At 37.3% G+C, this 14,031-nt stretch overlaps 1 protein-coding gene and 1 pseudogene across 1 annotated transcript; both read left to right on the plus strand.

Annotated features, from left to right (window-relative positions):
* Positions 1–1,717: 1,717 nt before the first annotated feature.
* Positions 1,718–5,308, plus strand: LOC127414091 (leucine-rich repeat, immunoglobulin-like domain and transmembrane domain-containing protein 1). The gene is made up of 4 exons (XM_051651831.1): positions 1,718–1,940; positions 2,466–2,926; positions 3,086–3,391; positions 3,573–5,308. The coding sequence occupies exons 1-4, from the start codon at positions 1,819–1,821 to the stop codon at positions 4,622–4,624; spliced, it is 1,941 nt and encodes a 646-aa protein (XP_051507791.1). The 5' UTR covers positions 1,718–1,818; the 3' UTR covers positions 4,625–5,308.
* A 161-nt stretch (positions 5,309–5,469) lies between these two features.
* Positions 5,470–9,311, plus strand: LOC127414104 (leucine-rich repeat, immunoglobulin-like domain and transmembrane domain-containing protein 2; annotated as a pseudogene).
* Positions 9,312–14,031: the final 4,720 nt, after the last annotated feature.

Here is a 14,031-nt window from a genome sequence, read left to right on the forward strand (position 1 = left end):
TTGCCACAGTTCTTCTATCTGTTAGGCTGTCTCAATTGCTTCTGTCTCTTTATGTAATCTCAGACTGACACGATGTTCAGTGGGGGGGCCATGACATCTGTTCCAGGGCTCCCTGTTTTTCTATTCTAATCTTTTCTATTTGCAAAAGTAATGTTTGGGAGTCTAACATTTATATTTCCTATAGATACACTAAAGCTGAAGATATAAATAACCATCTTAAGACAAATGTTTTTGTGAAACATCTTATGTGCCGAAGACTTTTGCACAGTACTGTACATTTCAACATGATGTCATATAACAATTCAGTTCCTTACTAAATGCACAATCTAAAAGCCATATAGCACTTTCAAATAAATATTAAATGTTTTTCAAAAAACAAACACATTTAAACACTTTTTAAAAATGTTTTTATCTTTCTTCCTTTCTTAAAGCTCATGGCACTGTTGGGAAATTATTGGTTATATTTTTTATAGCTTGGCACTTATTTGAGTTTAGTCATGACAAAAGATTCAGTGCCAAGTTTAAACTTGTGCTGTGTTTACAAACCCAAAAATGAAAATGGCTTTTGGGAAGAATGGACAGTGGGCCAGTGGTAAGGGTGAGGGTGAAGAAAAATAATCTCAATTAACAGGTTGGTACACATCAACATTCTATGCCAAAGATGAGCCACACATATTACACTCAGAAACAAAGCACATGCAAACTGTAATTTTGGTAACAGAAACAGTAATTATGTAAACATTTTCCTGTACTATTCTTGTTTATTGCATAGAGTGCATGTTGTTGTCTAAGATATTTTGTTTTAGTTTTTAAAAACATGTTTCTGTCTACTACGAATAGTTGTATTAAAAACCCAGCAGAACAAGACGTTCTTTGAAAAAAATCAAACAGTCTGTGGGCTAAGGCCTAAAAGGATCACAAGGAAAATATGTTAAAAAAAAATCCTATTGGATACACCACTGAACAATAGCCATGCACAAAATTAAACATCCTTAGTCTGAGAGACAACACTCAGACTGACAATTCAATATTTAAAGTTGCTCTTTCAAAAGTACTCCCTATAGTCAAGGTCAGTGGATTCCCACTAATGAAGTTACCTGATATATTGAAAAACAGGTAAGAAAAATCTGTGTTTTTGATGCTGCATTCCCTCTCACCAAGAGCATGAAAAAATAAATAAATAAATAATAAAATAATAATAGTAATAATAATTATTGCATTTTAATCTTATAGAATCAGGTGTAAATATAATATACTGTAAATGAAAATCTTTGATGTTTCTTAGTCCAGTCCAACATATAGTGTCATTCTCACTAGTACAGTTTACCAATCCAGGAAGCTTTGATGCAGGAAACAAAATGCAATAAAATCCTTCATTCAACATGGGAATTAAGTATGTATGTATGTATGTATGCATGTATGTATGTATGTATGTATGTATGTATGTATGTATGTATGCATGTATATACACAGGATAAATTGTATTAAGGAGAGGATGGATTAAAAGGGAAAGAGAGAGACTGAGGATGGGAATTATACATTATGGCCAATTCGGAAATATTTTCTCTTATAATTAACGGCTAAATCTCTGTGCAGCCTATCAGATTCCAAGATGCATACGCATCTAAATGAAAATAATGCGCGTCCTTTCGCTAATCCCTGTCTGTCCTTTTTATCTGCTGGACTCGTAGCAGTCAGATCACTATGGGACATCGGAGCAGAGGGACGATGACATGCTGACGATTTTTCCACTATTGCAAGTAGATGGTGCTTCATTAAAAGAATAATCCGGGGTGTGTCGTTAACACTAGTGGCGAAATGTCTCTCACTGTTGTTTTGGGTCTCTTATTTGTTGCAAGTGGATTTTCGCTTGTTCGGAGCTCCTGTCCTGCTCAGTGCAGCTGCTTTTATCATAACCTGAGTGATGGATCAAGAGCCAGGTGCGTATCTACGTTGCAGATTTTAGTGTACTTTAATATCACAACTTAATTTTTATTTAACGCAGTGCACTTTTTTTGCACTTGAAATGTGATGCACGTTTGAATGTAGTTTTTGAGCATTCCACCTCAACTTTTTATATAGTGTATTTTGCACACGAATATATAGGCTATTTGGTATCTTAAAAGACAGAGTTTTTATATCGATACATTTGACCAGTTTAAACACATTTTCAATTAGGCTACGGGACACCAGAATAAGGAATGTATGATCGAATGAGAAACTTGTTTCAGTCATTTCCATGTATTCATTGCGCAATGCTTTTGTTTTGACACAGTTAGAGGCTCTTGACCAAAGTGTTGTTTTTAATTTTGTTATGCACGTGATTTGTTTTGTGGTTTGCAATATGCGTTTGTAACGTCACTAAAAAATACTGCTGGCTTTAAAGATTCGGGTCGAATGCGCATGCTGCGCACACGGGTCCCGTGATTATAATTCCATATTCTTGTTTCTAATACCTTTTGCAGGAGCGTGATTTGCAATGACCCGGAGATTTCCCTGGTGCCCGCCACGTTCCCCGAGGACACCTCCAAACTTCGAATTGAAAAGACTGCCATAAAGAGGATACCGAGCGAGGCTTTTAGCTACCTCTCCAATTTAGAATTCCTTTGGATGTCTTTTAACGTTTTATCCTCCCTCAACTCGGACAGTTTCCGTGGCTTGTACAGTTTAGAGGAACTAAGGCTAGATGGAAATTCGCTCACTTCGTTTCCGTGGGAATCGCTCATGGATATGCCCAGTCTTAGACTGCTTGATGTACACAATAACCAGCTCTCCTCAGTCCCATCTGAGGCAGCTCTCTACATGAAAAATTTAACCTACCTGGATCTATCCAGCAATAATTTGCTAACGGTGCCATCAGAAGTTCTTAGTACTTGGTTGACCGTTAAACTCACCCAAGGAGCAGAAAGTTCAAAAATGATTCTTGGTAAGTGAGATTTTTTGTCTTTTTTTCTTTCTTATATATATATTAAATACATTTAAAAATGTGGAACCTAATAGTCTACAATGTAAATACACAATAGCAACTAGATAGTATGAAATTGAGTTTTGAATGCTTTTATAGATCTTATTTCTTTTGTCCCAGGTCTCCATGACAACCCTTGGTTATGCGATTGTCGATTATATGACCTGGTCCAGTTCCAAAAGTCTCCCAGTCTGTCAGTGGCCTTCATTGACACAAGGCTCAGGTGTGCAGATCCAGAGAGCCTCTCTGGAGTTCTTTTTAGTGATGCTGAGCTCAGACGTTGCCAGGGGCCTCGAGTCCACACTGCTGTAGCCCGTGTGAGGAGTGCAGTAGGCAACAATGTCCTGCTGCGCTGCGGAACCATTGGGGTCCCCATTCCAGAGCTGGCCTGGAGAAGGGCTGATGGGAAGCCACTGAATGGGACAGGTGAGTCAGCACAATGGCAAGAGCGGTTAAGCAGTATTAACCAGAAGTACTAATGCACCATGATTACACAGAGCTGGCGCAGACACAGCAATGAACTGTGATTACGCAATACCAATTACTGCTTGCATTTTGGCTGTGTGAACAAATGTACTCAAGTGTCCTCTGCTTTTTTCTTTTGCAGTTCAACAAGAGAATTCAAAAGAAGGAATAGTGTGGTCTATTCTAAGTGTGCCTGCAGTATCCCATGGTGACACGGGAAAATACATCTGCAAAGCCACAAATTACGCAGGGAGTGCAGAGGCTGTCATTTCTTTGATAATCAGCGATTCACCCAAAATAGTGAATCCGACTGTGGATTCAAAAGCACAAAGATCCAAAGTTAAGGCCAAGAAGCCAAACCCTATTGTCAAGGCAGCCTATCAAGAAAAGCTTGTTGCTACATATATTTCCCCAATACCCAACACTGTGCTGCCACCTGGTGCCACTGTGAGTTACACAGGCCCATATCCTGGCATGGAGAGTGACAATGCTGCTAACAGTAGGTCAGATACACAAACAGCCAGTCCTGATGGGTTCCTGGAGACCAATCTGAGCAACCTCGCTGCCAACACATCCTCACTTCAGCAAGATCCCGACAGGGTTGTCCGCTCTGTGAAAGTGATCGGCGATACAGACTACACAGTGTGTCTAAACTGGAGAGCTCCAACTGCGAAGAACACTACTGCATTCAGCGTCCTCTATGCTGTATTCGGAGAAAGGGATATGCGCAGAATTAATGTCAGTCCTGGCAACAACCGGATTGTCATTGAGGGACTGGTTCCAAAAATCAAATACATTGCTTGTGTGTGCGTCAAAGGCCTGATCCCCAAAAAGGAGCAGTGTGTAATCTTCTCAACAGATGCGGCAGCTAGCGCTAATGGAACCCAAAAGCTCATTAATGTAGTAGTAATCACGGTGGCCTGTGTGATAGCCGTGCCTCTCACTGTGATTGTGTGCTGCGGGGCACTTAAGAGGAAAATTCAGAAGTTTCTGGGCAAAAAGTCCAAAGACATTCAGGATTCATATGTGACATTTGAGACTCTGTCCCCCAACACAAAGGCCAAAGGCTTGGAGGGTGAATACCTTACCAGACTGAATGCGGAGGAGTCCAACAGACTGCTGTCAGCCAGGTCCAGCCTTGACTCAGAGTCCACAGCCAAGATTGAGGGACAGCCAAACGAATACTTCTGCTGACAATATCCCTCAGCCACAGTTCCACCACGCAGCCTGAGTATCCAGGCCCAGCCACAGTACCTGAGTGCACATAATCTGTACTAGCAGTACATGACTGGCCATCTATAAAGCAATTTTTGGATACTTTGCATAAGTAATAAAGCGCACAACTAAAAATTTCTTAGAAATATTGCTCTTTGTTACTTTGCTATTGGACTTGGTTTCTTAACTAAGCCATTTGGCTGGTGGTGGGGTTGTGGTTGAGCAATCCCAGGAACATGCACACATGAAAATTGACCCCTTCAGATACTACTAGAAGGAACTTATTCAAAGGGAAATGTTCATATAGATCATTGTATGTTAGTGTATATGAATAAAATGTACAAATGTGTTAATACTACTGTAATAGCATAACTGTTATGGTTTGCTTTGATTTTATAAATTAATTAGAGATTGATTTCCACATACTTGTTCATATTACAAATACTCTTATAATACAGAGAATAATGCATCTAGACAAACACTCAAATTAGGAAAATTAGGAAAATCTATTGGGATTTCCATATGCAGCAACATTATTATGTACAATAGCCTATGTGGCATTATTTCTGTGGATTCTGTGATACTTGTGCCACCTTAACCATTCAATGCTTTTTATTATGTCCCAGTTTTCTTAATAGTCATCCATTTCTGCTCCAAAATAAATTTTGTATGCACATTAAAAATGACTTGAACAGTTTTTTGAGTTTTAATTAAAATTTCAACCATTTTCTCACTGGGAGAATCAAACCTACAGTCTCTCACAAAGTATGTCAAGGATTACAGTTAAGAGGCTTTACTGTACCTGCAGTCATGTCGTGTACAGACTTGGAGCGAATGTGATTTTTTCTTTAAGGGACCATGGGTGCCTCAGTTATATTTTGTTTAATTTTCTTCTTTCTGTTATTAAGTTATTTCAGCTCAGAATGTTTTCCAGGATGCTCCTGTGTGACTGACCATTATGGGAGGTTAGTTTCAGCTTTTGTATCACACATCATTAACAGACATGATCAGTGTCATTAGGTTAAAATAGTTGTTGTTGATCTGAGAAGGGTAGCAATGTGAAAACTATAGTCTATAGATATGAAAACATCTGTTAGATATTGAATAAATCTATAAAGAAGCATTACATACAGTAGCACTCGCAGATATTGTAATCAAACAGTTGAACATCAACGTACAGTTAAAGGAACTTAATATTTTATTTTTAGGTCACACATGTATGGAAACAGCATTATTGGGGATTCCTGAGGATATAGCCTACCGGAAGATTTGACCAAAATCCGAATAGAGAAATCACAGGTCAGCAAACTACCCAAAAGAATCTCTGGCTGAATTTCTGATGACATTGCCATCATAAATATCAAAAGTTTGGAGGGTCTGAGGAACTTTACGGAGCTCAGGTTGCAGGGTAACAAACTGCATTCGGTACCATGGACGGCGTTTGAGGAGACGTCCATCCTCAAGATTCTAGACTTGAAGCATAACCGCATTGATGCCCTCTCTGAATATGCGCTCAAGTTTTTACCAGATCTGACCAATTTAGATTTGTCCTCTAATCAGCTTTCAGTAATTTCTAAAGACATCTTCTTGAATTGGCCTCTCTACCTCACACAAAACAAAAATGAAAAAGCAGCAATGACCAATGTTGTTTTGGCACTTCACGACAACCCCTGGCTTTGCGACTGTCGCCTTGTAGGCTTCACTGAGTTTATCAAATCATTGAGTCCGCTGTTCATTCTCATGAATTCATATTTAACATGCTCTGGCCCAGAATTCAGGGTAGAAAAATATTTCGATGAGGTCGATTTGAAGGTGTGTGTGAAACCAGTGATCTACCAACATCACCATGCTGATGGGTGGGAACGTCACTCTGACATGCTTTGCGATGTCTAGACCTGAACCTGCTATTTGCTGGATATATTGTCTTGAGATACTAAGAGGATTTTGTGGTAAGATTTATTTTTGTGAAAACATACATTTACATTGTAAATTGTAAATGTCTTTCTTTTAAAATGATGTGCTTAAAGGGATAGTTATTTCCCCCTAAAAGTAAACATTCTGTTAGTAGGCTACACACCTCATGATGTCATAAACCCATATGACTTTCTTTCTTCAATGCATCGCTAAGGGACATGTTAGGCAAAATGGTAGGGACTGACAATTTAGGTCACCATTCACTTTATTGGTATATATATATATATATATATATATAAAAAAGATGCAATGAAAGTGAATGGTGACTGGGGCTAATATTCTGCCTAACGTCTCCTTTAGTTTTGCATGGAAGGAATGAAGTCATGCGGATTTGGAACATCACAAGGATGTGTAATTGATGACAGAATGTAAATTTTTAGGTGAACTGTCCCTTTAACTTTCTTAACTGAAGAAGGTGTTTCAAAGTTAAACGAATATTCCAGGTTCAATACAAATTAAGCTCAATCGACAGCATTTGTTGATTACCACAAAAATTAATTTCAACTTGTCCCTCCTTTTCTTAAAAAAAAAAGAAGCAAATCCTGGGTTACAGTGAGGCACTTATAATGAAAGTAAATAGGGCCAATCTAAAGGATAGCCACAAGACGTAAACAATATGTGTGTTAACATGATTACAGTGTGATAAAATTTTACTTACTAACTTATTAGCTTACTAACCTTTTCTTTGTAAAGTTTTATTAATTCTTTGCCATGATTATGTAATGCCGTAAACAATAAAACCCTCAAACATTTGTAAAAAATTATGATTCAACTTTACAGCTCAAATTATACACAAGTTATAACAGAAGAATTAATTTAAGCACTTTAATAGAACTATAAGCTTCACATTACTGCCTTTAAACTCTCCAAAAATTGTCCCCATTCACTTCCATTGTAAGTGCCTCACTGTAACCTCGAATTATTATTTTTATTATTATTATTATTATTTTATTTTTAAGAAAAAGAGGGATGTCAATTATTTTTTGTGGTAATAAACATTATCTATCAAATGCTGTCGATTCAGCTAAACTTTAATTAAACATGTCAATGTCAGTGAAAAGTGAGATCCTAAACATTTAAGCATTGAATTGTTCAAAATAAAGTAAAATAAAAAATAAAAATGGTTGAAATGATTGTTGACACAAGGGCCTACATGTTACAACCAGAGAGCCGGTTCTTTGTATAGTATTGTACAATTGGCACTGTTCAGATTATACCTGGCTGTAACAGATTCTTCTGAAACAGTGTTCTTTGTATTACATCTTCAGAGATTCAGAGCCGTGTGGATTAAGACACGATAAGGTCCTAGCTAGTCATTCCTTCTCTCCATCCGGCTGACCGAGGGCTCTACAATTTCATTGGAAATTCCTCCATCAACATTCAACTGGATTTGAATTCTCCAGATGGATCACTGTTTCATTCCTCAGGCCTCCCTGCTGCCACTGCAGAGGAAAACATTTACATTGACATCTGTATAGCCAAACAGACAGTCTATGGCATCACATTTGAATGGCGTGCCGTGACAGAGAATCCAGCAGAAACCTGGTTCACCATCCACTTTGGGCACTATGACACGCCCAAGAAGGTGACGATTTATATTGGGCCAGGTATTAATACCTACTCTGTCACAGACATGCAACCAGCTACTAAGTATGACATTTGCATTACCCTAAAGAACCAGGCTCCTCGGAGAGGCCAGTGCATTGTATTTGTGACAGGCAATGATTTCAATGATTTCAGAGAGAGAAGCTCATTCATACTGTGGTCATTAGGAAGCGGGAATGTACACCTGTACCACTGACGCCAAGTTCAACTGCCTTGAACGAGGCATGGAGAAGTGGAGAAACAGGAGACATACAGAACACTCTTACAGGCCTGATGAGAGGCAGGGCACGTTTGACAGTCTCCAAGCTGCTAGTGATGAGGGCCTATGCAAGGAGTCCAGCAAGGAGAAGAAGGCCAGACGAAGGTCTGCTGATAAGATACAGAAAACGAAGAATGATCACAGACCAACAGCTGAGCTTTACTGACCCCACACATGTGACTAATGACCAAGTGACTTCTATAGCCTGATTAATACCCATGACAGGACTAAGCCAGGCCTCCATTTTAATTACATTGTGAGATTCATCCAGCTTGAGTGATCATTAGGAGATTCCAGTAGAGTACAGTTAATATACTAATTAAGGTTGCCACAATTATCAGAGGAGAGTATGTCTCAACTGCTCTTACACCAAATCCATGGATCTGTTGAGGGAATTTTACAAGCCAACAGGTTTGTGACAGAAAAACTGGTGAAATCAAATTGAAAGCTGTAAGCACAACATTTGAGTGTTAAACCACTGAACTGAACTCTTCAAAAGACTAATTACAATAAGAAGGCAACAATAAAAGAGTATTTCAGTGTCACTGTCTTTATGAACTCTTATATTTAGATCAGGCTGAGTATTGATACAGATTTCCTGATTTGATTTGATTCACAAACTCTTGGTTTAGATTCGATTCTGATTCGATTCCAAATCATATGTATGACATATTTCAGTTATAATTACCATTTTTCTTACATATGAAAGAAATTCGCTCTCATCTAATGCTGTTTATTTTACAGGGAACCTTCTAACTAGGTACATAATGGAAATATATATTTCACAAATTATATTTTCTCATTAGTCTTCATCAATTTTGTCATTGTGATTGTACAAATTCATGTATTCCATCAATAAAAATTATGTCTTGAAATTGCATACATGCATACATATATACATATATATATATATATATATATATATATATATATATATATATATATATATATATATATATATATATATCCAGTAGAGTATACATTGATTTTGTAAAAGATCTCTATAAGAATAGCAGCAATTTAGCAAGCATCTCACAGAAGTGTTTTTGTTGAGTGCCTGTTAATGAGAGTGGAGTCAAATGGTTTCTTTACCACATCCATACAATGCAGAATTATAATTACTTGTTCATTTTTGTTGTTTTTGATCAACAACTTACTGTAAGAACAGTAAGTATCTTGAAAGAGACATTATTCAATGGGAAATGTGTGGAACAAATTTTTTTGACGCACATTATACGGAACGAGTCAAAACAAACTTTTACCCTCAACATGCAAGGATCTCAGTGCTGAATTTCTCAACGACTGGTGATTGAAATCTGAAAATTTACCAGACAGTGGCTAATCAAAGACATTTTTATTTGCATCGTGCGATATTATGTTGTATATGTAAGTGATTTACTTATATTGTAGAGGGTTGCGCATAAATAAATGGGATTTAAGAAACAATTTTAAACCTAGCCCTAAATGTAGACTTTATAGATTTACTAATATCAATACACTTTACAACAGCAACTAGTAAACAATCAGTTGTGCTCAAAGTATATAAGAACATCCACTATATGAAGCCTATATAAAAGCTGTTCATTATGGGTGGTGGGGGATGACATCTCTATTCTAAATGAAAGTGTGTTATTTTAGGTTGAAATGCATTTGTATGATTGTCAAATGCCTTGGCATGCTTTATTATGTAACGGATTTATTTAATGCACACAATACGATTGTAGGGATATGAAAGCAGATTAGGATTTGTGATGCCTGTTCTATACCATGTGAATTCAACAGCAGACTGAATACTGATCTCTCAAAATGGATACAAGCCTCAGTGAACAAGCACTTTCACAAAAATGTTTTCATTGACAATGATACAATGACTGACATTGTAAGACTGATATACATTTACATTCAAAGCCAGATGGATAAAAACTCCTCAATTTGAGTTCTACCATTACCATTAGAAAAGTTGCTGTTTTGGAAGGGAAATATTATGGAGATCTGGTATAACTGTAATGATTTCCCTTCTAAATATAACAGTAATTAAATATATATCTACTAAAAAAATCTAAACCAAATCAAAGTCTTTCAACATTGATGCTTTTTTTTTATCATTCTTTTGAATGAGCAACAGGTAAAATATAAAGGTGCAGTCTCTATTAATCTGTAAATTAATGACTATTACTGAACATCTGTGTTTAAATAAAAAAAGCTTTAATTGCATTTATCTATATTGTACACAGATTTTAGATTGATTTTATCGTTTGAGTTAGCGTTGTTTGTGTAACCATGAGAATGAGAATAGGAATAGCTGAGCAGATGGATGTTAGTGATCTCTGTTATGATCAACAGAGGCAGATGGTTGTGGAGAATGTTGAAAGAGCCATGTTATTGTTCACTTGATGTGATAGTTATATGGCCATGCACTCCTAATTCTCTCTGAGCCCACTGGCTCCTCCTCAGCTACCCTCATTCTGCTGTGACGCAAAACAACATGTCAATACGTAATAATAATCTTTCAATAGATACGTATTTAACACTAGTTTGGCACAGCTGTCATTTAGGCTGATGTGTCTTCTTTCATCTTTTGTCAAATGTTCTGGATCATCATTTTGAGATTTATTTTCGAATTCAGTAAAATTCAATTTGAGATGTGCCCTTGAGGCAGTAAAATAATTTAATTAGAGAGGTACATGCACATGCTCTATAATAAAGAGGATTCTACAGACCTCTTCTATTTATGTCAGTGATAGTGACCCTCTAAACACAATTATTTTGTTTGTACCACATTTCTGATGCCCTTGAAGGATAAATAAAGCTCCCAAACCAAATCCCCATATAAACTTTGAGAGTGTTGTGATGGGACCATCAGTTCATGACTGATATTATTTTTTATTATTTTTTGTCCAGAGCTCTGTGACCTTATCCAGAGGTTTCCAAAGTAAACCAGTCGAAGCCCAAAATAAACATGTACACATATTGGTTTGGATGTTGTGTTTTTTTCTTTTATCCATGTGCATCAGTGCACTTTCCAAGCTTGTAATCCTCTCTAAAAAAAAAAACAGTAATCCTACTTTCTTCCTACAGGGTATAATTCCATGCCATTTGTGCTTTCACCCCTGGTTCTGCTTTTACTATCTAAAACCAGAACTTTCCTCATCACAGAAATTTTGCCTCTTGTGCAGGGGTGCTTGAAAGAGGAAAGATTGTCAAAAACATTCCCGATGTTAAAAAGCATTCAGTGGAGACTTTTGGACTTGTTTGTTCAGTTTGTTTGTGGGGTCTTTAAACTGTAAAGCACTGTTTATATTTAGAGAAGATTTTGGAAAGCCATAGAGATAGAGCAAACTCAAAACTTATCTATGTTAATATGAGCACCAAATCTGAGCTTGGAGCTAAGTCCAAAAATATCAAGCACATGCCAAGACAGCAAAAGCAAAACAAACCATAGCTGCACATACTGTGGGCGGTTTATGAAATATATGAGATATTACTTTCACTACTTTCTTTTTTTAATGTCACATCACTCATATAATATGTGTTTTAAACATACATCTGTATATAAGCAGCAGTTAATGGGGTTCAAGCGGTTTAAGGCCTTTAAGCACATGAGTAAAAAGGTATTTTGTTTTATTTAGCAAGCATGTAACCACCTAGATCATAGATGGAATAGACCATTTACAGCCAATACAGGCAATTTACTAAGGAAATACATGGTTTTTAAAGCCTTTTAAAGCTCATAGCGCCACCTATGGTCCGATCTCCATAAAAGTATGCATGCTTGTTTAGAATCAAATGTGGCATGTGCTCACCTAATTTCAAGTTCTGAGTTTTTGTTTAGGAATTATGGGCTTATTTGTACACTTGACCACAGCCATTTTCTAAATGACTTTTATAGCTACCCAACGGGTAAAGTTCAACTTTTTTTTTTTAAATAATTATTGACCTAGAGAGAACAGAGTATTATACTGCATTGGTTTTATTGAGGTTGAGCGAAAAACCTAGGACTAGTTCACAAAAGTAGGTTTTTTACATAATCGTGAATATTTAATGAACGATTTGATTGACAGCAGTGGTTCTTGAGGCAAAGTTGTTCAGTATGAGGAGATCTAACAAATGATATGAATTATAGCTGCGTCCCAATTCAGAGGCTGCATCCTTCAAAGGTCACGTTCGAAGGCCGATTGCGTCACTGATGCGTGACAAAGGCTGTCCCAATTCGAAGGCTCCTTCAAATGCGGCCTCCAAATGCATCCTTTGTTTCCTGTGAAGTGAAGGATACAACAGAAGGATCCTTCGCGGCCTTGCCTACCCCAGAATTCATTGCGCGCCAGTGACGACAGGATTTTTTTGAGACTGAAATTGCCGAATTACACTTTTAAACATAAGTACTAGGTTTCAACTTTCTCAAATATCTAATGATACAAATGTAAAAAAAATAATATAAATAAAAAATAAACTTTAAAGTGGTTCAAATGCCCTTTATCTTACTAAGATGCGATTTTATATATAGTTTATACTTTTTATTATATACAGAAATGGACCATGGTGAAAATATTTAGACAGTTTGTGAACCCTGTTTTGTTTTCTGACAGTTTAATATAACTTTCAAAAAAGTCCAGTACAAACGTTACAGTCACTCGGCAGCTGTCACAGTTGTTAGGCGACAAGAACAGTCCTCCGTAGGCTAGACTGTCCCGATTAACAATGCTCAGTCTGACCTTCGCGGCCTTCGAAGGCATGGCCTTTGAAGTCCGAGTCCTTTGAAGGATGCAGCCTTTAAACTGGGACACAGCCATTGTGTGTATGTGTGAAACACCATGTGATTACAGAGGTGTAAAACTCATTAGCGCCATCCATTGGCCGATTTCTTTCAAATTTCTCACAGACCTCTAGGGCCAGGAGTCGAATAGGCCCACCGAGTTTTGTGCCGATCAGCCTCAGTTAACCTTGTCTAATAGGTGCTCAAGAGATACGCCAATGTCCTCATAGACAGTCAAGGCACCTTGGACAAAGACACTGCATGCCGATTTTCAACTCAGTCAGACTAACGGTTGTGTAGTTAATGCTGTTTTCATGTTTTTTTCCTGTTATAGCGCCACCAAGCGGCCAAACTCCGTGGTGTTACTGTGACCTCCGATTGAGCTTATACACATGTGTACCGAGTTTGGTGAAAATATCTCATTTCATTCAGGCGTTATAGCCATTTTAGTAAAAATGGCCCGCCCTTTTCGAACGGTTTGGCACCCCTTAGCGACCGTGAGTCGAAATTTCAACTTTTTTTTTAATAATTATTGATAATCAAACTCCAGAGTATATTTCTGCACTGAATTGGTTCCGATCAGGCGAAAAACCTAGGACTAGTTTGCAAAAGTAGGTTTTTAACATTATCTGAAATATTTACCGAACGGTTTGACAGACACCAATGCTTCTTGAGGCAAAGTTGTTTAGAATGAGAAGAGCTATCAGGTGATATATATTACTTGTGTTTTTTCACAACACTGCATTATATACAGCCATTAACACCTACAAAAATCGTGTGGCCGATTTATTTTCA

Source organism: Myxocyprinus asiaticus, chromosome 23, assembly GCF_019703515.2.
Source record: "Myxocyprinus asiaticus isolate MX2 ecotype Aquarium Trade chromosome 23, UBuf_Myxa_2, whole genome shotgun sequence".
Taxonomy (NCBI): Eukaryota; Metazoa; Chordata; class Actinopteri; order Cypriniformes; family Catostomidae; genus Myxocyprinus; species Myxocyprinus asiaticus.